General features: G+C 46.4%; 1 protein-coding gene and 1 long non-coding RNA gene across 8 annotated transcripts in view; one reads left to right on the top strand and one right to left on the bottom strand.

Moving 5' to 3' along the window:
- Nucleotides 1-4279, bottom strand: part of LOC141098924 (uncharacterized) — a 125217-nt gene extending 120938 nt beyond the window's left edge. The window contains exon 1 of the long non-coding RNA XR_012234388.1: nucleotides 4001-4279. This is a non-coding gene — a long non-coding RNA (uncharacterized lncRNA). The remainder of the gene's footprint in view (nucleotides 1-4000) is intronic.
- TJP1 (tight junction protein 1) overlaps nucleotides 3630-27004 on the top strand; it is a 613045-nt gene continuing 589670 nt past the window's right edge. Inside the window, exon 1 of one of the 7 annotated variants that reach the window (XM_073586922.1) lies at nucleotides 3630-4019. In XM_073586922.1, the coding sequence (XP_073443023.1) occupies nucleotides 3925-4019 (95 nt within the window). In that variant the 5' untranslated portion in view covers nucleotides 3630-3924. The remainder of the gene's footprint in view (nucleotides 4020-27004) is intronic. The other 6 variants (XM_073586925.1, XM_073586923.1, XM_073586926.1 and 3 more) reach the window with 6 other exon arrangements.

The raw sequence follows: 27004 nt of genomic DNA, 5'->3' as shown, positions 1-27004 counted from the left end.
GGTGCCGGTCTCCTCAGGGATCGCCTCAGAAGGGTCCAATCGTGCAGGCTCCCGAGTGCTGCTCACCGTGCTGTGTAATAAAGAGAAAAAAAAACAATTAAAATACTGACATGGTATGGCCCTGGCTGAAAAAAAAAGTTACATCTAACATTTTTTTCACATGTGGTGTGTAATATTTACCTTCTGGTGAGCATTGTTTCCCGGAGGAACGACAGGGCTTGTGCGTACTTGTACTTGCTCCTGCGTCCTCCAGATCCACTCGGGGCCCGCATCTCTTTATTGAACTCCTTCTTGAAACGATCCCTCACAGACCGCCACCGATTCACAATTCTGTTCCCTGAAACGAGAAAGGAGTGGTTAGTATACAACATCAGTGTTTCCCAAACTCCAGTCCTCATGGTCCCCAGGGGTCATGTTTTCAGGATTTCCATAGTAAATAGAAATCCTGAACACATGATCCGTGGGGACCACGAGGACTGGAGTTCGGGAAACACTGGTTTACATCAAGCAACCGGTACTGTATATACTTACGCTCTTTAATCTGGGCCCGAGCTTCGAGGTCCTCCCAGCGGCCCACAAGGAGAGAACAGATTTCCTCCCAGAGTCGTCGGGTAACGATCAGGTCAGCGTGGCGGCGGTCAGCCATATTCCAGAGCGGCTCCCTTTCTCTGACGAGATCGATGAGGCGGTCCACATCAATCCCTCCATCCTCACCGTCAGAGTCGGGAGCACGCTGTGAAGGCTGTTAAAGAAAAAGACAAAAATAACATAATTAGCCTCCACAAAAGAAATGAAATAAAAAGTGCAAAAAAACAAAGCAAAAATATTTATACTTACACGCTGGTGACCGCCGCATTGCTGTCGCCGACGACCCTGGGAGGCACTGCGAGGACCTCTTGGCCGAGCACCAGATTGGGAAGACTAGAGAAGAAAACAAAAAATGTTATGTCTTTGGATGTAGGCATTTGTTTGCTGTGTGTGGTCGGCAGAACGTTGTTTTCTATGTGTTGTGTGTAGTGTGATGTTGTGTTTCTGCGTTTGATGCAAAAAACTTACCAATTGTGAGCCCACTCCAGGTGTCTGTCCACCCCTTCCTTCTTCTTCTGGGAGCTCCTCTTCATCTTGTGATTCCTGTTTTGAAATAAAAGGCAATGAATAGACCTATATTACAGAGATGATGGATTTTGGAAATAAAAACTTACCGTCAAACGCTGACGATGCGAGGGAGGGCTCCCAGAAGAAGATGTGCTGTCCTGCTGATGGCCAGACTCCATGGCTGTGGGTATTGCTGCTGCTGTTGCTGCTGCCAGTGATGCCATTTCTGCTGCTGCTGCATCTCTTTGGCGGCTGTTGAATAAAGAAAAACAAAGGGCCAATGAATATCTTGATATTCCATGGCCCTAGTTTGGAGGAATGGGGGATTTGATAATTACCGTCTCTCATCTGCTTCTGGACTCCCCTCCTCAGCATGTTCCATTTGCTGCTCCATTTGGGGTGGTGGTGGTGCTGATGGTGCTGCAGATGTCTGCTGCCTTCTCCTGGTTCTTGGCTTGGGTGGCATGTTGGGTGTGGCTGTGGGTCCCACTGTCTTGCTTTTATATATGTCTTGTGGGCAGAGCTACTGAGCATGCTCAGACCAAAAAAACCGGATCCGGCCACCGGATCCGGCTTTCGCCGGATCCGGCGCATTGCGGCGCTCATAGGCTTTCATTGTGTGAAAAAGCCGGACGCGCCGGATCCGGCGTGTCCGGCTTTTTCGCCGGAGACAAAAAACGTTACAGTAGACGTTTTTTCCAGACGCCGGATCGCGACACATTGCCGGATCCGGCGAAAACCGGATGAAACGCATGGCCATCCGGCGCGATCCGGCGCAAATGCAAGTCAATGGGGGGGAAACCGGATCCGGCATTGCATTTCGCCGGATCCGGTTTCTGTCAAAAGCGCCGGATCGCACCTGACGGCGAAAACCTGATGTGTGAAGGAGGCCTAAGTCTCCGTAGCTGCTCCCTATGGCTCCTATAGCTGTTGTCTCTCCTCTGCCCCTGTAGCCGCTGTCCAGGGTTTCAGCAGCCCTGGTCACGTGGTGCGCTGCCATCCAGCCCCTGCCGCGGTCTCTGCTCCTGGCTTCTCTGGGTGGTATCTAATAACACAGGTCAACGAAAAAAAATTTTTTTTCTGGTGTCCAAAATATTTTAATGAATTTGGGGTATTTTTGGGGTGCTGATTCTGAATATGTCATCAGTTTTGCCAGATTGGCTCAAGTTTTTGAGATTTTTGGTATCTTATTTATAGCACTTGTTGGTAAATGCGACGCATCATCTCATTAATTTCTTTGGATTAGTACTTGAACTGAGCAGTTCTCAATATAGTTTTGTGTTAATTAGTGTTCTAAAAGTTTGTTCATAGCTTGATTTTTGCACTAACTTTATGTTGTTGTCTGTTTTCCAGTGAAAAGCATGAACTCATCATGAAGAAGTTGTCTTAACGATCCAGACTCATTCTGTTACATTTGTGGTGAATATACACTGCCAAAACATAGAAGAAACATAACACACTTCGTAAAAAAAGTGTATTTTGCCTATTTTGGGGTTATGCTTGGGGACCAAGACAAGTTTTGGGCACCACACATAGTGTGCAAAGCATGTATCGAATTATTACGAAAATGGAGCAAAGGACAAAGAAAAAGCTTCAAATTTGGTGTTCCAATGGTGTGGAGAGAGCCAAAAAATCATCATGATGACTGTTATTTCTGTGCAGTGCAAGTGCAAGGATTCAATAAGCATAAGAAACGAAAATGGGAGTAACATGGAATCTGCAAGAAGGCCTGTCCCTCATTGTGAAGATGTGCCTGTACCTGTGTTTACCATAAATAACAGTCATCATGATGATTTTTTGGCTCTCTCCACACCATTGGAACACCAAATTTGAAGCTTTTTCTTTGTCCTTTGCTCCATTTTCGTAATAATTCGATACATGCTTTGCACACTATGTGTGGTGCCCAAAACTTGTCTTGGTCCCCAAGCATAACCCCAAAATAGGCAAAATACACTTTTTTTACGAAGTGTGTTATGTTTCTTCTATGTTTTGGCAGTGTATATTCACCACAAATGTAACAGAATGAGTCTGGATCGTTAAGACAACTTCTTCATGATGAGTTCATGCTTTTCACTGGAAAACAGACAACAACATAAAGTTAGTGCAAAAATCAAGCTATGAACAAACTTTTAGAACACTAATTAACACAAAACTATATTGAGAACTGCTCAGTTCAAGTACTAATCCAAAGAAATTAATGAGATGATGCGTCGCATTTACCAACAAGTGCTATAAATAAGATACCAAAAATCTCAAAAACTTGAGCCAATCTGGCAAAACTGATGACATATTCAGAATCAGCACCCCAAAAATACCCTAAATTCGATGAAATATCTTTGGCACCAAAAATGCTGTTGACCAGTGAATTGCTTAATATGCTTCTTGCCCGTGGCCCGCCCTGCCCCCTCCCGCGCCCTCTGCAGCGCCGCCGGGGACAGGGGACCGGGATGCTCTGCTAATTTCGGCGTGATCACCGCTAGGTGTTTGGAGCCACAGCCTGCTTAGACCTAGACCAACAGCGGGGATTAATGGGACGCTATTCTAGGTGCTAATAGGATTGCTGGGCTCCGGTGACAGCAGAGGAGGGAGGGAGCAGAGACAGCACAGGGAAGAAGGATGGCGCTGCCACCGCGAGCTGTCAATGTTATCTCTATGTGCCGCTCACAAATGGTGCTCTGCTGACAAGACACGCCGAGGACACAGCCCGGAGAGGGAGGGCGGACAGCGGTCACAGGGCGGCACGGCAGATGCCCGGGAAGCCCAATTTCATGATCGCATGCAGAGGTGTGAGGGGGGGCATCGGAGGGGAGCTACAAGGGGGGAGGCAAAATGAAATACCAGAAATACCTGACTGTGCTGCAGATGGCGATCGGAGTGACTCCATCCAACAGGGGCAACATCCTACCTATTAAGAGGAAGCTGTGGTGAGTACGGCGCCGTGCCATGGCTGCGATGACTGTGCATGCTCCATTACCGGGCCACATGTGTATTCCGCGTGCTGCATTGGGTGCTGGTCGGTGCCGTACACCGCCAGGCGTGGGGGTGCAGTGGTGGGAGCACCGCTCTATGGCCGTCGGTCTGCACGGACGGTGCATTGTCCCCAGCATGTGTAATAGATGCTGAGGCTGAGGGACGCCGGCAGTGGTGCCAGCTGCGGAGTCTGTGCGCCATGCAGGCTGGCAGATACACCCACGGGGTGCTGTGTCGTGTTATACTGGCATTGTGTGCTGTGTCGTGATATACAGAAAATGTGCGTTGTGACATAAGGTGTGGTGATATACTGTATATACGGTGTGTGGTGATACACTGTATATACGGTGTGTGGTGATACACTGTATATACGGTGTGTGGTGATACACTGTATATACGGTGTGTGGTGATACACTGTATATACGGTGTGTGGTGATACACTGTACATACGGTGTGTGGTGATATACTGTATATACGGTGTGTGGTGATACACTGTATATACGGTGTGTGGTGATACACTGTATATACGGTGTGTGGTGATACACTGTATATACGGTGTGTGGTGATACACTGTATATACGGTGTGTGGTGATATACTGTACATACGGTGTGTGGTGATATACTGTATATACGGTGTGTGGTGATACACTGTATATACGGTGTGTGGTGATACACTGTATATACGGTGTGTGGTGATACACTGTATATACGGTGTGTGGTGATACACTGTATATACGGTGTGTGGTGATACACTGTATATACGGTGTGTGGTGATACACTGTACATACGGTGTGTGGTGATATACTGTATATACGGTGTGTGGTGATACACTGTATATACGGTGTGTGGTGATACACTGTATATACGGTGTGTGGTGATACACTGTATATACGGTGTGTGGTGATACACTGTATATACGGTGTGTGGTGATACACTGTATATACGGTGTGTGGTGATACACTGTACATACGGTGTGTGGTGATATACTGTACATACGGTGTGTGGTGATATACTGTACATACGGTGTGTGGTGATACACTGTACATACGGTGTGTGGTGATACACTGTATATACGGTGTGTGGTGATACACTATATACGGTGTGTGGTGATATACTGTATATACGTTGTGTGGTGATACACTGTATATACGGTGTGTGGTGATACACTGTATATACGGTGTGTGGTGATACACTGTAAATACGGTGTGTGGTGATATACTGTATATACGGTGTGTGGTGATATACTGTATATACGGTGTGTGGTGATACACTGTATATACGGTGTGTGGTGATACACTGTATATACGGTGTGTGGTGATTATTATTTATTTGTATAGCACCATTGATTCCTGGTGCTGTACATGAGAAGGGGGGTTACATACAAATTACAGGTATCAAAACTAACAATGATAGATACAGAGGGGAGAGAGGACCCTGCCCTTTCGGGCTTACATGCTACAGGATGGTGGGGAAGGAGACAGTAGGTTGGTGGGTTGCAGCAGTTCCGGTGTTGGTTGAGGTGATATCACCGGTAGTGGTGAGAGAGAAGGAGGTAGTGGGGTCATTGCAGGCTGTAGGCTTTCTTGAAGAGGTGGGTTTTCAAGTTCCGTCTGAAGGATCCAAATGTGGTTGATAGTCGGACTTGTTGGGGCAAAGAATTCCAGAGAATAGGGGCTATTCGGGAGAAGTCTTGGAGGTGGTTGGGTGAGGAGCAAATAAGTGTGGAGGAGAGAAAGAGGCCTTGGGAGGACCGGAGATTACGTGTGGGAAGGTATCGGGAGATTAGTTCAGAGACATATGGGGGAGACAGGTTATAGATGGCCTTGTAGGTCAGTATTAGTAATTTGAACTGGATACGCTGAGGGAATGGGAGCCAGTGAAGAGATTTGCAGAGGGGAGAAGCGGAGGAGTAGCGAGGAGAGAGATGAATTAGTCCGGCAGCAGAGTTAAGGATGGACTGGAGAGGTGCGAGGGTGTTAGCAGGGAGACCACAGAAAAAGATGTTGCAGTAGTCGAGGCAGGAGATGATGAGGGCATGCACATGCATTTCAGTAGACTGAGGGTTGAGGAAAGGACGGATTCTGGAAATATTCTTGAGCTGGAGGCGACAGGAGGTAGAAAGAGCTTGGATGTGCGGTTTGAAGGACAGCGCAGAGTCAAAGGTTACGCCGAGGCAGCGGATTTCTGGTACTGGGGAAAGTGTGATGTCATTAATTGTTATAGCTAGGTTGGATAAGGAAGATCTGTGAGATGGAGGAAAGATGATGAGTTCAGATTTGTCTACACTGAGTTTGAGGAAGCGAAAGGAGAAGAAAGAGGATATGGCTGATAGACACTCTGGGATTCTGCAGAGCAGAGAGGTGACGTCTGGGCCAGAGAGGTAGATCTGAGTGTCATCAGCATAAAGGTGGTAGTGGAATCAGTGGGACTTTATGAGTTGCCCCAGACCAAGTGTATAGATTGAGAAGAGTAGGGGTCCTAAAACAGAGCCTTGGGGGACTCCAACAGAGAGTGGGTGGGATGAGGAGGTGGTGTGGGAGTCGGAGACGCTGAATGTGCGGTTGGAAAGGTATGAGGAAATCCAGGATAGGGCGAGGTCTTTGATGCCAAAGGAGGAAAGGATCTTTAGTAGGAGGCAGTGGTCAACTGTGTCGAAAGCAGAGGACAGGTCTAGAAGGAGGAGTATAGAGTATTGTCCGTTAGCATTGGCTGTAAGTAGGTCATTAGTAATTTTGGTCAGGGCTGTCTCAGTGGAGTGATGGGGGCGGAAACCAGATTGTAGATTGTCAAAGAGCAAGTTAGATGATAGGTGGGAGGAAAGTTCAGCGTGGACGTGCTGTTCCAGGAGTTTGGAAGCGAATGGAAGCAATGATATTGGGCGATAGCTGGACATAGCGGTTGGGTCGAGGGTTGGCTTTTTAAGGATAGGCGTGATTGTGGCATGCTTGAAAGCAGAAGGGAAGGTACCGGACGTTAGTGATAGGTTGAAGAGGTGGGTTAGGGATGGGATAAGTGTGGTGGTGAGGTTGGGGAGGAGGTGGGATGGGGTCAAGTGCACAGGTTGTGAGGTGCGATTTGGAGAAGAGGCGATTAAGCTCCCCTTCAGTGATGTTGAAGAGTGAGGTTATGGGGTTTGGGCATTGGCCTGGTATACAAAGGGGTTGTGGTGGTTGAGTGATGAAGACTTGCCTTGTTGGGTCAGTCTTGTTTTTGAAGTGTGTGGCAAAGTCCTCGGCAGAGATGAGGGAGGTTGGAGGAGGCAATGGTGGGCGGAGGAGGGAGTTAAAATTTTTGAACAACTGTTTTGGGTTGTAAGATAGGGAAGATATGAGGGTTGTGAAGTAGGCCTGTTTAGCAGAGGTGAGGGCAGATTTGAAATCGAGTGTTGCATGTTTGAATGTGGTGAAGTCATCTTGCGAATTTGCTTTCTTCCAGCGCCGCTCTGCAATCCTGGACACTTGCCGGAGCTTTTTAGTGGTGTTATTGTGCCAGGGTTGTCTGTTGATACGTCGCATTCTGCCATGAACGAGAGGGGCAACCGTGTCAATAGCTGATGCGAGAGTGGCATTGTAGAAAACAGTGGCACCGTCTGTGTCATGGAGTGAGGATATTGTTGCCAGTGGTAGAATAGAGTCAGAGAGCACGTGGGTATTGTCACGCCGTGCTCACCTGGGGGCGGGACCTCGGTCCCGACGTCATCTCTTCCGGAGCTGCGGTCACTCCGGGGGTCCCGTAGGGTGCGCACGCGCAGCTCTCGTCCCCGGGCCTCCTCCTACATGTCACGTTTGCGCTTGCGCGCTCCTGTCAGTGCTGTATAGGGCTCGGTCCTCTCTATGGTAATGGAGGACCTGACCCGGAACCTGTAGTGGTCATGTGCTTTCTGGCTAGGTCCTGACCCGGAACCAGTAGTAGTCATGTGCTAGGGGAGGTGCCTGATTATTGTTGTGCTTCCTGGCTTGGTCTGCCGTGTCCCTGCCTGGCTGTGCGCTGTACTCAGGTCCTCTGCCTTGCACTCTGTTGTGCCTCTTGGCACACGCTCTGAATCTGCACTCTGCTTTGTACTTGGTTGTGCCTCCTGGCACACGCTCTGACCCTGTGTTCTGTCTCGTACTCGGTTGTGCCTCCTGGCACATGCTCTGACACTGTACTCTGTCTCATACTCGGTTGTGCCTCCTGGCACACGCTCTTACCCTGTACTCTGTCTTATACTCAGTCGTGCCTCCTGGCACACACTCTGATTCCGTGCTCTGTCTTATACTCAGTTGTGCCTCCGGGCACACACTCTGATCCTGTACTCAGTCTCTTACTCTGTTACACCTCCTGGCACACCTGCTGCCTGACTCAGTGCTCTGACGTGCTCCTTGCACGCTTCCTGCTTCACTCACACCCGGACGAACGAAGTCTCTGTATACCACGTGTTCCCGTGTCCACACTTTACACGTTCCTGCAGACACTCTCACCCACTCGTGTCTCCTGTGAGCCGGCCGCCTGGTGCCAGCAGTCGTGGTGCCTCACCCCCTGGGGCTTGCCCCTGACACTCCCTGTATAGGGGGTGGTCTTCACTAGGTCAGCTCGCCCTGGGAGGGTTGGTGTCACGACCCAGAGGGTCCACTCCAGGAGTCGTCATAGGTATCTAGGTGTGCAAGGTTTCTGCTGGGGTGTGCGTGTTGCTGGACATGGGTGCCAGGTGAGGAGGACAGGGATGAGAAAGTGAGTAGATGATGGTCAGATAGAGGGAGAGAGGAGTTGGTGAAGTTAGAAAGAGAGCAGAGACGGTTGAAGACCAGGTCTAATGTGTGTCCATCTGTGTGGGTGGCTGAGGAGGACCACTGAGTAAGTCCAAAGGATGAAGTAAGGGACAGGAGTTTGGAGGCTGCTGACTGAAGGGTATCAGTGGGGATGTTGAAGTCACCCATGATGATAGTGGGGGTGTCAGTTGAAAGAAAATGAAGCCAGGTAGAGAATTGGTCAATGAAGGCAGTGGTCGGGCTTGGAGGTCGGTATATGACGGCCACTTGGAGGTTGGAGGGAGAGTAGATGCGTACAGAGTGGACTTCAAAAGAGGGGAGGATTAGGGAGGGATGAGGTGGGGTTGGGTTGAAGGTGCAGTTGGAAGAAAGGAGAAGACCCACTCCTCCACCGTGTCTGTTGCCAAGGCGAGGAGTGTGGGTAAAGTGGAGGCCGCCGTAACACAGCGCAGCAGGGGAGGCGGTGTCAGAGGGTGTCAGCCATGTTTCTGCGAGGCCGAGGAAGGCAAGATTGTGAGAGAGAAAGAGGTCATGAATCGCATGGAGCTTATTGCATATGGAGCGGGCATTCCAAAGTGCTCCCGAGAGAGGGAGCAGGGGGTTGGGTGTCAATGGCACAAGTTTTAAGTTGGAAAGATTGTGGTAGTTCTTATTGTACAGTTGTGGCCAAAAGTATTGACATCCCTGCTATTCTGTCAGATAATACTCAGTTTCTTCCTGAAAATGATTGCAAACACAAATTCTTTGGTATTATTATCTTCATTTAATTTGTCTTAAATGAAAAAACTCAAAAAGAATTGTCCTAAAGCCAAATTGAAAATAATTCCACACCAAACATAAAAAAGAGGGTGGACAAAAGTATTGGCACTGTTCGAAAAATCATGTGATGCTTCTCTAATTTGTGTAATTAACAGCACCTGTAACTTACCTGTGGCACCTAACAGGTGTTGGCAATAACTAAATCACACTTGCAGCCAGTTGACATGGATTAAAGTTGACTCAACCTCTGTCCTGTGTCCTTGTGTGTACCACATTGAGCATGGAGAAAAGAAAGAAGACCAAAGAACTGTCTGAGGACTTGAGAAACCAAATTGTGAGGAAGCATGAGCAATCTCAAGGCTACAAGTCCATCTCCAAAGACCTGAATGTTCCTGTGTCTACCGTGCGCAGTGTCATCAAGAAGTTTAAAGCCCATGGCACTGTGGCTAACCTCCCTAGATGTGTACGGAAAAGAAAAATTGACAAGAGATTTCAATGCAAGATTGTGCGGATGTTGGATAAAGAACCTCGACTAACATCCAAACAAGTTCAAGCTGCCCTGCAGTCCAATGGTACAACAGTGTCAACCCGTACTATCCGTCGGCGTCTGAATGAAAAGGGACTGTATGGTAGGAGACCCAGGAAGACCCCACTTCTTACCCCGAGACATAAAAAAGCCAGGCTGGAGTTTGCCAAAACTTACCTGAAAAAGCCTAAAACGTTTTGGAAGAATGTTCTCTGGTCAGATGAGACAAAAGTAGAGCTTTTTGGGCAAAGGCATCAACATAGAGTTTACAGGAGAAAAAAAGAGGCATTCAAAGAAAAGAACACGGTCCCTACAGTCAAACATGGCGGAGGTTCCCTGATGTTTTGGGGTTGCTTTGCTGCCTCTGGCACTGGACTGCTTGACCGTACCAACACATTTTGCAGCATAATGTAGGGCCCAGTGTGAAAAAGCTGGGTCTCCCTCAGAGGTCATGGGTCTTCCAGCAGGACAATGACCCAAAACACACTTCAAAAAGCACTAGAAAATGGTTTGAGAGAAAGCACTGGAGACTTCTAAGGTGGCCAGCAATGAGTCCAGACCTGAATCCCATAGAACACCTGTGGAGAGATCTAAAAATGGCAGTTTGGAGAAGGCACCCTTCAATTATCAGGGACCTGGAGCAGTTTGCCAAAGAATAATGGTCTAAAATTCCAGCAGAGCATTGTAAGAAACTCATTGATGGTTACCACTTACCGGAAGCGGTTGGTCGCAGTTATTTTGCCTAAAGGTTGTGCAGCCAAGTATTAGGCTGAGGGTGCCAATACTTTTGTCTGGCCCATTTTTGGAGTTTTGTGTGAAATGATCAATGTTTTGCTTTTTGCTTCATTCTCTTTTGTGTTTTTTCATTTAAGACAAATTAAATGAAGATAATAATACCAAAGAATTGGTGTTTGCAATCATTTTCAGGAAGAAACTGAGTATTATCTGACAGAATTGCAGGGGTGTCAATACTTTTGGCCACAACTGTATATACGGTGTGTGGTGATATACTGTATATATGGTGTGTGGTGATATACCGTATATATGGTGTGTGGTGTTATACTGTATATTTGTGTGGTGATATACCGTATATATGGTGTGTGGTGTTATATTGTATATATCTGTGGTGATATACCGTATATATGGTGTGTGGTGTTATACTGTATATATGTGTGGTGATATACCGTATATATAATGTGTGGTGATATACTGTATATATGTGTGGTGATATACTGTATATATGGTGTGTGGTGTTATACTGTATATACGGTGTGTGGTGATATACTGTATATACGGTGTGTGGTGATATACTGTATATATGGTGTGTGGTGATATACTGTATATACAGTGTGTGGTGATATACTGTTTATATGGTGTGTGGTGTTATACTGTATATACGGTGTGTGGTGATATACTGTACATACAATGTGTGGTGATATACTGTATATATGGTGTGTGGTGATATACTGTATATACGGTGTGTGGTGATGTACTAGCTATGAACCCGTTCTACAACCGGGTGGCGAGCATTTTTATTGGCATATGGTCTCCCATCCTGGTATGTGCTGCCCCCTCCTATCCTGGTGTGCATGGAACCCCTCATCCCTATCCTGGGATGCATGGTACCCTCACCCCCCCAATCCTGATATGTATGGTCCCCTCATCCCCCAGTCCTGGTATGTATGGTCCTCTCACCCCCCAATCCTGGTATGCATGGTCCCCTCACCCCCCTATCCTGGTATGCATGGTCCTCTCACTTCTGTATCCTGGTATGCATGGTCCTTTCACGGCCTATCCTGGTATGCATGGTCCTCTCACTCCCCTATCCAGGTATGCATGGTCCTCTCACCCCCCAATCCTGGTATGCATGATGTGTGGTGATATACCGTATATCTGGTGTTATACTGTATATATGTGTGGTGATATACCGTATATATAATGTGTGGTGATATACTGTATATATGGTGTGTGGTGATATACTGTATTTACAGTGTGTGGTGTTATACTGTATATATGGTGTGTGGTAATATACTGTATATATGTGTGGTGATATACTGTATATATGGTGTGTGGTGTTATACTGTATATACGGTGTGTGGTGATATACTGTATATACGATGTGTGGTGATATACTGTATATATGGTGTGTGGTGATATACTGTATATATGGTGTGTGGTGTTATACTGTATATACGGTGTGTGGTGATACACTGTATATACGGTGTGTGGTGATACACTGTATATACGGTGTGTGGTGATATACTGTACATACGGTGTGTGGTGATATACTGTATATATGGTGTGTGGTGATATACTGTATATACGGTGTGTGGTGATATACTGTATATATGGTGTGTGGTGATACACTGTATATACAGTGTGTGGTGATATACTGTATATACGATGTGTGGTGATATACTGTATATATGGTGTGTGGTGATATACTGTATATATGGTGTGTGGTGTTATACTGTATATACGGTGTGTGGTGATATACTGTATATATGGTGTGTGGTGAAATACTGTATATACGGTGTGTGGTGATATACTGTACTAGCTATTAACCCGTTCTACGACCGGGTGGCGAGCATTTTTATTGGTATATGGTCTCCCATCCTGGTATGTGCTGCCCCCCTCCTATCCTGGTGTGCATGGCACCCCTCATCCCTATCCTGGGATGCATGGTACCCTCACCCCCCCCAATTCTGGTAAGCATGGCACCCTATTCCTCATCCTGGTATGCATGGTCCCCTCACCCCCCAGTCCTGGTATGTATGGTCCCCTCCTCCCCCTATCCTGGTATGCATGGTCCGTTCACCCCCCAATCCTGGTATGCATGGTCCCCTCACCCCCTATCCTGGTATGCATGGTCCTCTCGCCCCCCCTTTTCCTGGTATGCATGGTCCTCTCACCCCCCCATCCTGGTATGCATGGTCCTCTCTCCCCCCAATTCTGGTATGCATTTGTCCACTCACCCTCCAATCCTGGTATGCATGCTACCCCTTACCCCCCAATCCTGGTATGCATGGTCCTCTCACCCCCCAATCCTGGTATTTATGGTCCCCCTCACCCACAATCCTGGTATACATGGTCCCCTCACCCCCCTTTTGTGGTATGCATGGTTCCTCACCCCCCTTTCATGGTATGCATGGTCCCCTCACCCCCCTTTCGTGGTATGCATGGTCCCCTCACCCCCCTTTTCGTGGTATGCATGGTCCCCTCACCCTTCTTTCGTGGTATGCATGGTCCCCTCACTCCCCTTTCGTGGTATGCATGGTCCCCTCACTCCCCTTTCATGGTATGCATGGTCCCCTCACCCTCCTTTCATGGTATGCATGGTCCCCTCACTCCCCTTTCGTGGTATGCATGCTACCCCTCACCCCCCTTTCGTAGTATGCATGGTCCCCTCACCCCCCAATACTGGTATGCATGGTCCCCTCTCCCCCCTTTCCTGGTATGCATGGTCCCCTCACCCCCCTTATCCTGATATGTATGATCCCCCTCACCCCTATTAAACTACACACATACAAAAAAAAACCATTTATACTCACCCTTCTTTCCTGTGCTCCAGCGCTGTCACGTTCTGCTGGTGGCCAGGCGAGGAGTGTGGCAACGGAGTACGCGCATACCCATAGCTCTGTCCGGCGCCATATTGCTGAAGACACACTGCAAATGTGTCTTCAGTAAGATTGTGCCGGATCGCGCTATGCGCATGCGCGATTCCGGCCGAACTCCTTCCCCGGTCTCTGGCCGAAGAGAAGCGCCTCCTGGTCAGGTAAGTATGTAAGGCCTGTTTCATACTTCCGTTTTTGACCATCAGTCAAAATCCGCCGTTTTTGCAAAAAAAATTTTGGCGGATCCGTTTTTTTCCCCATTGACTTGCATTAGCGGCGGATCTTGAAGGATGGCCATCCGTTGGATCCGTTGTTTTGCGGATCCGTCAATTTTTTTGCGTTCGCCGAGATGCATGGACGGACCATGTAACGTTTTTTCTACTGCTGGATCCCCATTTTTATAGAGCGCATGCCCGTAGGAATGAAGTCAGGAGGAAATTTAACCCTGAAATCATTTCTGGAGGACAGAGAAAAAAAAATCTCTCTCTCTCTATTCTTCATTCGGCGGATCCGTCAAAAAAACGGATCCGGTGGCATCCGTTCACATCAGTTAGGAACGGATCCACTTTCCGCCTTTTTGGCGGATTCTAACTGACACAAAAAACTGAAGTGTGAAACAGGCCAAAGTATGGCGCCGGACACAGCGGTTTGCAGTGTGTACACGTATCGCCAGCGCCATACACACTCCTCACCACTGGATGCCTCATTCTGTCTGAAGCCAAACTGCACAGGCGCGTTGCGCTTGCGCAGTCTATAAAGGCTTCGGACAGAGTGACGTTTAGCTCGTTATATTATAGATATATGGTGTGTGGTGATATACAGTATATATGTGTGGTGATATACTGTATATATGGTGTGTGGTTTTATATTCTACAGTATATACGGTGTGTGGTGATATACTATACAGTGGGGGAAATAAGTATTTGATCCCTAGTTGATTTTGTAAGTTTGCCCACTGACAAAGACATGAACAGTCTATAATTTTAAGGGTAGGTTAATTTTAACATTGAGAGATGGAATATCAAAAGTAAAATCCAGAAAATCACATTGTATAAATTATATACATTTATTTGCATTTTGCAGTGAGAAATAAGTATTTGATCCCCTACCATCCATTAAGAGTTCTGGCTCCTACAGACCAGTTAGACGCTCCTCATCAACTAGTTACCTGCATTAAAGACAGCTGTCCAACATGGTCATCTTTATGAAGAAAAAAGACCAAAGAGCTTTATAAGGATGTCAGGGACAAGATCATAGACCTGCACAAAGCTGGAATGGGCTACAAAACCATAAGACAGAAGTTGGGTGAGAAGGAGACAACTGTTGATGCAATAGTAAGAAAATGGAAGAAATACAAAATGACTGTCAATCCACATTGATCTGGGGCACCATGCAAAATCTTACCTTGTGGGGTATCCTTGATCATGAGGAAGGTGAGAGATCAGCCTAAACTACACGGGGGGACTTGTTAATGATCTCAAGGCAGCTGGGACCACAGTCTCCAAGAAAACCATTGGTAACACATTACGCGTAAAGGTTAAGGGTATGTGCACACGGTGCGGATTCTGCTGCGGTTCCGCAGCGTTTCGGCAGCTGCGGGTCCGCAGCAGATTCTGCTGCGTTGTACAGTACCTTTATTTCCTATGGAAATTAAAAAACGCTGCGCACATGCTGCGGATTTTTCCGCTTGGTTTTGCTGCGGTTTACAATCCGCAGCATGTCAATGGTTTGGTGCAGAAACGCTGCAGTTTTACACCTCATCCATTATGAGGTGTAAAACCGCAAGGCAAAACCGCAGATAAACCGCTGGACTTTTGTCCTGCGGATTTACCTGCGGTTTCCTCTCCAAAATCTGCACACCAAAAAAACTACGTATGCACATAGCCTTACAATCCTGCAGTACCCGCAAGGTCCCCCTGCTCAAGAAGGCACATGTGCAGGCCAGTCTGAAGTTTGCCAATGAACACCTGGATGACTCTGTGAGTGATTGGGAGAAGGTGCTGTGATCAGATGAGACAAAAATTGAGCTCGTTGGCATTAACTCAACTCGCCATGTTTGGAGGAAGATAAATGCTGCCTGTGACCCAAAGAACACCGTCCCCACTGTCAAGCATGGATGTGGAAACATTATGTTTTGGGGGTGTTTCTCTGCTAAGGGCACAGGACTACTTCACCGCATCAATGGGAGAATGGATGGAGCCATGTACCATAAAATCTTGAGTGACAACTTCCTTCCCTCCACCAGGACATTAAAAATGAGTCGTGACTGGGTCTTCCAGCAAGACAATGACCTACAACATACAGCAAAGGCAACAAAGGAGTGGCTCAAAAAGACGCACATTAAGGTCATGGAGTTGCCTAGCCAGTCTCTAGACCTTAATCCCATAGAAAACTTATGGAGGGAGTTGAAGCTACGAGTCGCCAAATGACAGTCTCAAAATCTTAATGATTTAGAGATGATCTGCAAAGAAGAGTGGTCCAAAATTCCTCCTGACGTGCGCAAACCTCATCATCAACTACACAAAACGTCTGACTGCTGTTCTTGCCAACAAGGATTTTGCCACCAAGTATTAGGTCTTGTTTGCCAGAGGGATCAAATACTTATTTCTCACTGCAAAATTCAAATAAATTTATATAATTTATACATTGTGATTTTCTGGATTTTATTTTTGATATTCTATCTCTCAATGTTAAAATGAACCTACCCTTAAAATTATAGACTGTTCATGTCTTTGTCAGTGGACAAACTTACAAAATCAACAAGGGATCAAATACTTATTTCCCCCACTGTATATATGATGTGTGGTTGTATACTGCCGATTTTGCAAGTTTTGCCACCTACAAAGAATGGAGAGGTCTGTAACATTTATCGTACGGATACTTCAACTCAAAATCACCTTGTATGATTTTTACATAATTAATTTGCATGCTATTGAATGAAATATGTATGTGATACAGTAGAAAAACAGAACTTGATATATGGTACAGAAACCTTTGTTTGCAATTACAGAGGTAGTTCTTGACCGAGTTTGCAGACAATGCAGTAGGAATTTTGGCCCACTCCTCCATACAGATCTTGTCACGACACAGTGGTCGGGTGACCCAGGACTAGGGGCTCCTTCCCTGTCCCTAACACTAGGGGCCTCCACCCTTACCTTATCTCATGAGTTAGCCCTCTGTCCTCTTCCCGCACCCTTGGAAGAGGGGCGCTACTGTGTACACCAACGCGACAAACAAGGCATCACAAATAAGGGTTAACAAAAAACTCCAGGCATGCAAAATATTCACTCACATATAACAGAGGAATGGGCGTGGAGGTAGGGGAATAAACCCAAAACAGAGGATAGGGCATTACCATACATACAAGCCAACAGTTACTGATAACTCCTCCATGTCTCCTCATATGAACTCCTCTCCGTCTGTTAGCCATGCAGCAAATGCTAACTCTGACAAGGATTTGTAACAGAGCCCAGATTATAAAGGGGAGAGGAGTGGCTAACCAAGATCAGCTGTGAGCACAAGGATTTGCAACATGGCTGATTAACCACTGTTTTGCCCAAAGGAATTAACACATTTAAAAACAAAGGAGAAGTGCTTCTCTTTCTCAGCGCCAGAGTAGGAGCTATCAGATGCTGCGGTCTTCTGGCTCCACACTGTCGCAGTAACATCTTCTCCAGGTCTTTCAGATTTCGGGGCTATCCCTGGTCAACATTGAGTTTCAGCTCAATCCGAAGATTTTCTATGGGGTTCAGGTCTGGAGACACTCCAGGACCTTGAAATGCTTGTTAAGGAGCCACTCCTTAGTTGCCCTGGCTGTGTGTTTCTGGTCATTGTCTTACTGGAAGACCTAGCTATGACCCATCTTCAATTATTCTGTTACCGAGGGAAGGAGGATGTTGACCAAAATCTTGCGATACATCATCCCATCCATCCTTCCTTTAATACGGTGGTGTCATCCTGTCTCCATTGCAGAAAGGCACTCCCAAAGCATTATGTTTCCCCCACCATGCTACATGGTTGGGACGGTGTTCTTGGGGTTGTACTCATCCTTCTTTCTCCAAACACAGCTAGTGGAGTTTATAGCAAAAAGTTCTATTTTGGTCTCATATGAACTCATGATATTCTTCCATGCCTTCTCTGGATCATCCAGATGGTCATTGGTGAACTTCAAATAGGCCTGTACATGTGCTGGTGTGAACAGGGGGACCTTGCTTGCCCTGCAGGATTTTAGTCTATGATGACGTAGTATGTTACTAACAGCAATTTTGAGACTATGGTCCCAGATCTCTTCAGGTCATTGACCAGGTCCTCCCTTGTAGTTCTGGGCTGATTCCTAACCTGACCCAGAATCATCCTTACCCCACGAGACGAGATTTTCCATGGAGCCTCGTAAGATTGACAGTCATCTTTTGTGTTTTTCCATTTTCTAATAATTGTGCCAACAGTTGTTGCCTTCTCACCAAGCTGGTTGCCTATTGTCCTGTAGCCCTTCACAGCCTTGTGCAGGTCTACAATTTTGTCCCTGGTGTCCTTTGTTAGCTCTTTGGTCTTGGCCATGGTGGAGAGGTTCAAGTGTGATTGATTGAGTGTGTGAACAGTTGTCTTATATACAGGTAACGAGATTAGAGATGGGCGAACCCGAACAGTAAAGTTCGGCGTCGATACCGAACACCTAATGTTCGGGCATGGACACGAACACATTCTTCACCAGGAAGTCCGTGATACTGTTCGGGTTCAGCTGCCCAAACATCGGGTGTTTGTCATGCTGTCATGTGCATGGCAACGTGGCAAACACCGCTTCTGATTGATGGTGAAATCATCCCCGCCGGTCAGAGAGCCGCGGTTCCCACGCTGTCAAAAGACAGCAGGAGCGCTCATCTGTGATCGGAGGTATAAAGTTTACCTCACTCGTGTCAGCTGATGGGACTACAGCTCCATCATCTCACACCTGCAGCCGCTAATAACAGTGAGAACAGGAGCGGCAGATGGGAGTATTCATTAGCCGCTCCTGCTCTGTATATAAATAATTTTTTTTAAAAAAACGGCGTGGGTTCCACTGTATTTTTGCTAACCAGCTGGTGGCTGCAACCATCAGCTGTCAACTTCTGCAAGGCTAGTTATCAAGAATAGAGGGGTCCCCACGCTGTTTTTTTAATTATTTAAATAAATAATTTTAAAAACTGCCGTGGAGTCCCCCCATTTTTGACAACCAGCCTTTCTAAAGCTCACAGCTGGTGGCTGGTATTCTCTGGCTGGTAAGGTGCCATGGATATTGCCCCCCCAGCGTAAAAATAACACCGCAGCTGCCACTTTTCCCACTTGCCCTGTAGCGGTAGCAAGTGGGGTGATAGTTGGGGGGGTTGATGTCACCTTTGTATTGTCAGGTGACATCAAGCCCCGAGGTTAGTAATGGATAGGCGTCAATAAGAAAACACAGACACCCAGAAAAAAGTCCTTTAATTGAAAGAATGCACAGACTCCTTTAATAATCTTAATTAAACCATATTTACGACGTCGCCTAATTCCACCGAAGCCCTCGATCTCCTGTAATAAAACTAAAATCAAAAAACAACAATATCCCTCACCTGTCCGTCGTTCTGTCCCACGCCGTAATCCATGTCTGGGGGATTATTAGTTTTCAACCTGGACGGTGCCAAGATGCGACCATCCAGGCTGAGAACCACTGGTGACTGAGCAGCTGCAAGCGCGGCCTCAGTGACTAGCTCTGACATCATTGAGGTTATGTCCAGTTACTAAAGCTCTGTTCCCAGCCGGGCTGACTTGCGGTGCCCTCAGGGAGGTCCTCGCTAGCACCTTCAGAAAAACTCTCACACTGTCTGGGTACTGTACTGGTACCCGAAGCCGAACTTTTTGTAACTGTTCGGCCGAACCTGAACATCCAGGGGTCCGCCCATCTCTAAACGAGATCAAATAGGTTCAATTAATACAGGTAATGAGCGCAGAGTAGGAGGGCGTTTTAAAGAGAAACTTACAGGTCTGTGAGAGCCAGAATTCTTGCTGGTTGGTAAGTGATCAAGTACTTATTTCATGCAATAAAATGCAAATTAATCATGTAAAAACCATACAAGTTGATTTTCTGTTTTTTATATTTAGATTCTGTCTCTCACAGGTGAAGTGTACCTACGATAAAAATTACAGACCTCTCCATTCTTTGTAGGAGGGAAAAACTGCAAAATCGGCAGTGCATCAAATACTTATTTTCCCCACTGTATGCTGTGTGAAATAAGTATTGACTATACCACCAATTTTGTAAGCAAATAGGTTTCTAAAGGTACTAGTGACATGAAATTCTCACCAGATGCTGATAACAACCCATCCAATCCACACAGGCAAAAAGAAGATCAAAGAAATAACAGGGAAGAAGTATTGAAAACACTTACCGTATATACTTGTGTATAAGCCGACCCGTGTATAAGCCGACCCCCCTAATTTTGTCACAAAAAACTGGGAAAACTTATTGACTCGCGTATAAACCTAGCATGCAAAATGCAGCAGCTACTGGTTAATTTCAAAAATAAAAATAGATACCAATAAAATGAAAATTTATTGAGGCATCAGTAGGTTAAATGTTTTTGAATATCCATATTGAATCAGGAGCCCCATATAATGCTCCATACAGTTCATGATGGGCTCCATACAAAATACACCCCATATAATGCTGCTCAAAGGTTAATAATGTCCCCATAAGATGCGCCAAAGAATAATATGCCCCATATAGTGCTCCATAAAGGTTATGGCCCCATAAGATGGTCCATAGATTATGCCCCCATAAGATGGTCCATAGATTATGCCCCCATAAGATGCTCCATAGATTATGCCCCATACGATGCTCCATAGATTATGCCTCATAAAATGCTCCATAGATTATGCCCCAATAAGATGCTCCATAGATTATGCCCCAATAAGATGCTCCATAGATTATGCCCCCATATGCTACTCCATAGATTATGCCCCCATATGCTGCTCCATAGATTATGCCCCCATATGCTGCTCCATAGATTATGCCCCCATATGCTGCCCCATAGAATATGCCCCCATATGCTGCTCCATAGAATATGCCCCCATATGCTGTGCCATAGATTATGCCCCCATATGCTGCTCCATAGACTATGCCCCCATATGCTGTGCCATAGATTATGCCCCCATATGCTGCTCCATAGACTATGCCCCCATATGCTGCTCCATAGAATATGCCCCCATATGCTGCTCCATAAGATGCTCGATATATTATGCCCCCATATACTGCTGCTGCAAAAAAGCCATACTCACCTCTCCTTCTCAGGACCCGGCCCCTGAGATATTCACCTGCCCGGGGTCCATCGCTGCTCACCGCTGTCTGCCACGTCGTCTGTCAGTGACGTTCAGACAGCAGAGGGCACAGCGCGCACTAACCACATCACCACACCCTCTGCTGGCTAAACATCACTGACACAGGACTCAGCAGAGAGCAGTGAGCAGCGTGGGAACGGGGACAGGTGAATATTGCTATACTTACCCCCTCCTGGCGCGGTCTCTGCAGCCCCGCTTCTCCACTTTCTCCCTTCCTGCCTTCAGCGGTCACGTGGTACCGCTCATTACACTCATGAATATGCACATATTCATGAGTTTAATGAGCGGTACCTTGTGACCACTGAAGGCAGGAAGGGAGACCAAGGATAAGCTGTGGGGGGGGCTGCAGAGACCACGCCGGGGGGTAAGTATGATATGTGACACCCCCGCTCCCCCTACCCCGCCGACTTCCAGGTATATGACTCGTGTATAAGCCGAGAGGGGGACGTTCAGCCCAAAAAAATGGGCTGGAAATCTATCTCGGCTTATACACAAGTATATACGGTACTTAAAGGGAATCTGTCACCCTTTTTTTGGCTTTGCATCTGCTGGCATAGACATAGGGGGCTTATCTACAGCATTGTGTAATGCTGTAGCTAAGCCTCCGATGTAACCTGAAAGAGAAGAAAAACACGTCATATTATACTCACCGAGGTGGGCGGTCCGGTCCGATGGGTGTCGCCGTCCCGTCCGGCGCCTCCCTTCTTCATGTGATGACGTCCTCTTCACCCATCCTGTAATAGCTCCGGCGCAGGCGCACTGCTTTGCCCTGTTGAGGGCAGAGCAGAGTCCTGCAGTGCGCAGGCGTCTGGAGAGGTCTGGCGCCTGCGCACTGCAGAATTCTGCTCTTCCCTCAATAGGGCAGAGCAATGCGCCTGCGCCGGAGCCATTTCAGGACAGGAGAAGAGGACGTCATCGCATGAAGAAGGGAGGCGCCGGACCGCTGTAGATAAGCCCCCGATGTCTATGCCGGCAGCTAATAGGGGATAAAAAGGGTGACAGATCCCCTTTAATGTATTTACTAAAGCCTTTGTTGGTGATGACAGCTTCAAGATGCCTCCTGCATGGAGAATCTAGTCGTATGCATTGCTCAGGTGTGATTTTGGCTCATTCTTCTACATGAACACTCTTCAAATCCTGAAGGTTCAGTGGGCTCCTTCTATGAAATCTGAGCTTCATTTCCTTTCATAAATGTTTTATTGAATTCAGGTCAAGTGATTGGCTGGGCCATTCTAGAAGCTTTATTTTCTGTCTCTGAAACCAATTGAGAGTTTCCTTGGCTGTGTACTTGGAATCATTGTCTTGCTGTAATGTCCACCATTGTTTCATCTTCATCATCCTGGTAGATGACAGCAGATTTTTATCAAGAATGTGTTGGTACATTTGTCTATCTATTCGTCCTTCAAGCATATGAAGTTTCCCAGTGCCGTATGCTGAAAAACAGCCCCACGCCATGATGTTCCCACCTCCAAGCTTCATTGTTGGTGTGGTGTTTTTGGGGTAATATGCAAGGCATTTTGGCCTCCAAACATGGTGTGTATTATTGCATCAAAACAGTTCAATGTTGGTCTCATCTGACCAGGTTATATTCTCCCAGTATTTCACAGGCTTGTTAAATGTTGAGCAAATTTTAAACACGCTTGAACATGCTTTTTGCTCAGCAATGGAGTCATGCGTGGTGAGCATGCATACAAGCCATGGAGGTTGAGTTCATTACTATGACTGGGGTCACATGAGCTTATTTAAAATTGGTACAATTCTCATTCAGAAAGTGGTACCATTTTTTTTCTCCCTTGTCATCCATGTGCAATCCATTTTTTTTACTCATCAGCTAGTAATCTTTTACACTACCATCTGCCATTTCCCATCTTACAGAATTGCAATATATCCATAAAAATCAGATGCCATACTGATGGTCTGTATAGTATCTGATTTTTCTCAGTGAAAAAAAATCATCTATCACCACTGCCTCATTGAATAACATGGGACAGTGTGCTATCCAGTAAAAAAAATCAGGTAGCACTTGTCCGAGTTATATGCTCTTATGAGCGAATCCTTAAGGCCTCTTTCACACATCAGTTTTTTGCCTTCAGGCGCGATCCGGCTTTTTTTGTAAAACCGGATCCGGCAAAATGCAATGCCGGATCCAGTTTTCCCCATTGACTTGCATTAGCGCCGGATCGTGCCGGATGGCATTGCGTTTCATCCGTTTTTTGCCGGATCCGGCAACTTGTCTCATTCCGGCGTCTGGAAAAAACGGCTACTGTAACGTTTTTTGTCTCCGGCGAAAAAGCTGGAAGCGCCGAATCCGGCGCTTCCAGCTTTTTGCTACAATGAAAGTCTATGGGCGCCGGAATGCGCCGGATCCAGAAAAAGACGAATCCAGCCACCGGATCCGGTTTTTTTAAGTCTGCGCATGCTCAGATCCAATTGGCCAGCCCCCAGGAACAGATATAACCTGCTAGACGGATCCAGCAAAAAAACGGATCCGTTTCTACAGTTCTCCAAAATTTATGCCGGATCCGTTTTTTCAAAAAATAGCCGGATCCTGCCTGACGGCAAAAAACTGATGTGTGAAAGTAGCCTAAGAGTTTTCTTTGAAACAGTTGTACCTGTTGATTCTAGGTCTTTCTGTAGTTTTCCCACAGGTGGTTCTTAGCTCTTGGACAACTCTTCTGATAATTCTTTTCACTTCTCTGTCTGAAATCTTGCTGGGAGCATCATATCATGGCTGTTTTATGGTGAAATTATGCTCTTTCCACAACAGTTCTCACTGGACCCTTCAGTAGTTTAGAAATTCTTCTGTAACCAATGTAGTCAGTGTGTTTTGCAACAATAAGGTTTCAAAGGTTTCTTGAGGCAGCTCACTGGTTTTACTCATTATAATGTTTTTTTTGTGTGACACCTTGGTAATGAGACACCTTTTTATAGGCAATCATTTGAACCACCTGATATTATTTTTCTCTAAGTGGCAGGATTGCTTTCTAATAGCTGATAGATTTCAGCAAATGTCCTGACTTTCCATGACTTTTTGCACTTCTCTTTCTTCATGTGTCCAATACTTTTTCTCTGTGTCATTTCTCATTATTACAAATAAGTTAATTTATGGATAGCTATGGTTTGATTTCTTTGCCTGTGTGGATTGGATGGGTTGTTACAGACACCTAGTGAGAATTTCATGTCAATAGCACCTTTAGAAATATGTTTATGTTAAAATTGGTGATGTGTTCAATATTTATTTCACCTTCTGTATATACAAGTCAAATAACTACATTATTTTGCAAATATGGTAATATTCATGAATATATCATTTTATAATACTGGTTTGAATTCAATAGGTGGGAGCAATTCTTCCCCTTATGACACACAATGGGATCTTCTGGCAATTTATTTGCCAGTGGATGCCTATCCATGACGCCTGAGCTGTGTTTTGCACATACACAATACACCACAATGACATCATCTGGCAATATAAGACTACTTATGATGTCTGTGCTGGGACACGAATAATTTGCGCCATCGGTAAATAATTATCTTGTTACCGTATATACTCGAATATAAGTCGAGAGTTTCAGCCCATTTTTTTGGGCTGAAAGTCCCCCTCTCGGCTTATATTCGAGTCATATACACCGGGGGGTCGGAGGGGGAGGGGGGCGGGGGTGTCAGGTCATACTTACCCGTCCTGACGCTGTCTCTTGAGCCCCCAGCTTCTCTGCGCTCTCTCTTCCTGCCTTCAGCGGTCACGTGGTACTGCTCATTAAAGCTCATGAATATGTGCATATTCATGAGTTTTAATGAGTGGTATCACATGACCACTGAACGCAGGAAGAGAGAGCGCGGAGAAGCTGGGGGCTCAAGAGACAGCGTCAGGACGGGTAAGTATAGCGATACTCACCTGTCCTGCTTCTATGGCTGCTTGCTGCTGTCTGTCATCGGTCAGTGACTTCAGACAGCAGAGGGCGCGGTGACGTGATTAGTGCGCGCCGCGCCCCCTGCAGTCTAAACGTCACTGACCGATGACGTGGCAGATAGCAGTGAGCAGCCATGGACGCAGGACAGGTGAGTATCTGACACCCAGCGACGGAGAGGTGAGTATGTCATTTTTTTTTATTTTTACATGCAGCAGCGGCATGGGGTCAGCATATGGTGGAATAATCTATGGAGCTTCTTCTGGGGTCAGCATATGGGGGAATAATCTATGGAGCTTCTTCTGGGGTCAGCATATGGGGAACAATCTATGGAGCTTCTTATGGGGGCAGCATATGGGGGAATAATCTAAGGAGCTTCTTATGGGGGCAGCATATGGGGGAATAATTTAAGGAGCTTCTTATGGGGTCAGCATATGGGGGAATAATCTATGGAGCTTCTTATGGGGTCAGCATTTCGGGGAATAATCTAAGGAGCTTCTTATGGGGTCAGCATATGGGGGAATAATCTAAGGAGCTTCTTATGGGGTCAGCATATGGGGGAACAATCTATGGAGCTTCTTATGGGGTCAGCATATGGGGGAACAATCTATGGAGCTTCGTATGGGGTCAGCATATGGGGGAACAATCTATGGAGCTTCTTATAGGGTCAGCATATGGGGGAACAATCTAAGGAGCTTCTTATGGGGTCAGCATATGGGGGAACAATCTATGGAGCTTCTTATGAGGGCAGCATATGGGGGAACAATCTATGGAGCTTCTTGTGGGGTCAGCATATGGGGGAACAATCTATGGAGCTTCTTGTGGGGTCAGCATATGGGGGAACAATCTATGGAGCTTCTTGTGGGGTCAGCATATGGGGGAACAATCTATGGAGCTTCTTGTGGGGTCAGCATATGGGGGAACAATTTCTGGAGCTTCTTATGGGGGCAGCATATGGGGAACAATCTATGGAGCTTCTTATGGGGTCAGCATATGGGGGAATAATCTATGGAGCTTCTTATGGGGTCAGCATATGGGGGAATAATCTATGGAGCTTCTTATGGGGGCAGCATATGGGGGAATAATCTATGGAGCTTCTTATGGGGTCAGCATATGGGGGAATAATCTATGGAGCTTCTTATGGGGGCAGCATATGGGGGAATAATCTATGGAGCTTCTTATGGAGTCAGCATATGGGGGAATAATCTATGGAGCATTTCCCACCCTAGGCTTATACTCAAGTCAATAAGTTTTCCCAGTTTTTTGTGGCAAAATTAGGGGGGTCGGCTTATACTCAGATCGGCTTATACTCGAGTATATATGGTATTACATACTATTTATACGAGGATTACCTCCATATTCTCTACGTCTTTCCCCTGATGAATCTGATCTGAGCAGCGATTTGCGTGAGGTTTGTCTGTGCTGACATCCTTATTTATTGGATTCCATATTATGGTTTGATTTTCTCTATACTACGCATTTCTGCAGTGTTCACGTTCTGTCCTGCATCGTAGATGATGATGGTGGAGACCTCATCTAGCCGTCCTGTCTAATGGTCGTAGTGATGTGTTGTCACACCGCCACCATCGGTTGTCATTCTGGGGATGCTCCTTAAGTACACAGCCGTACGGTGGCCCCCAGCTGAGTGCAGGGGCCGGGGTTCCTCTCTCATCATGTATGACCGCATACACAGGTCTGCTGGATTTCATACACATCCTATACCCGTGTATATATAGAGAACTGCAAGAAGATGAAAGTCTAGAAATTTAGAAATAATAACAGCAGAGTTAGTAGCAGACTAAAAATTAGATCTTTGAGTGTAGTTGTAACAACCCTGCTGGCATCACTGCATGGCCTCCCATCCCCCGCACACCAACTTACTTTCTGCTTCAAGCCATGCTGTGAATTCTGTCTGTTGCCAGCTCTGTGACTCTGCTCTCCATGTTTCCTGACTGTGTATAGGGGGGGCGGCGCCTGAACTATCTGGTTCTTATGCAGTCAGGGTGCACCTGGCTAATGGCTCCCTGACCAATC

The sequence above is a fragment of the Dendrobates tinctorius genome, unplaced genomic scaffold (genome assembly GCF_039654945.1).
Source record: "Dendrobates tinctorius isolate UK_male_01 unplaced genomic scaffold, ASM3965494v1 ptg000097l, whole genome shotgun sequence".
NCBI lineage: Eukaryota > Metazoa > Chordata > Amphibia > Anura > Dendrobatidae > Dendrobates > Dendrobates tinctorius.
This window is presented reverse-complemented; position numbering and strand designations above follow the sequence as displayed.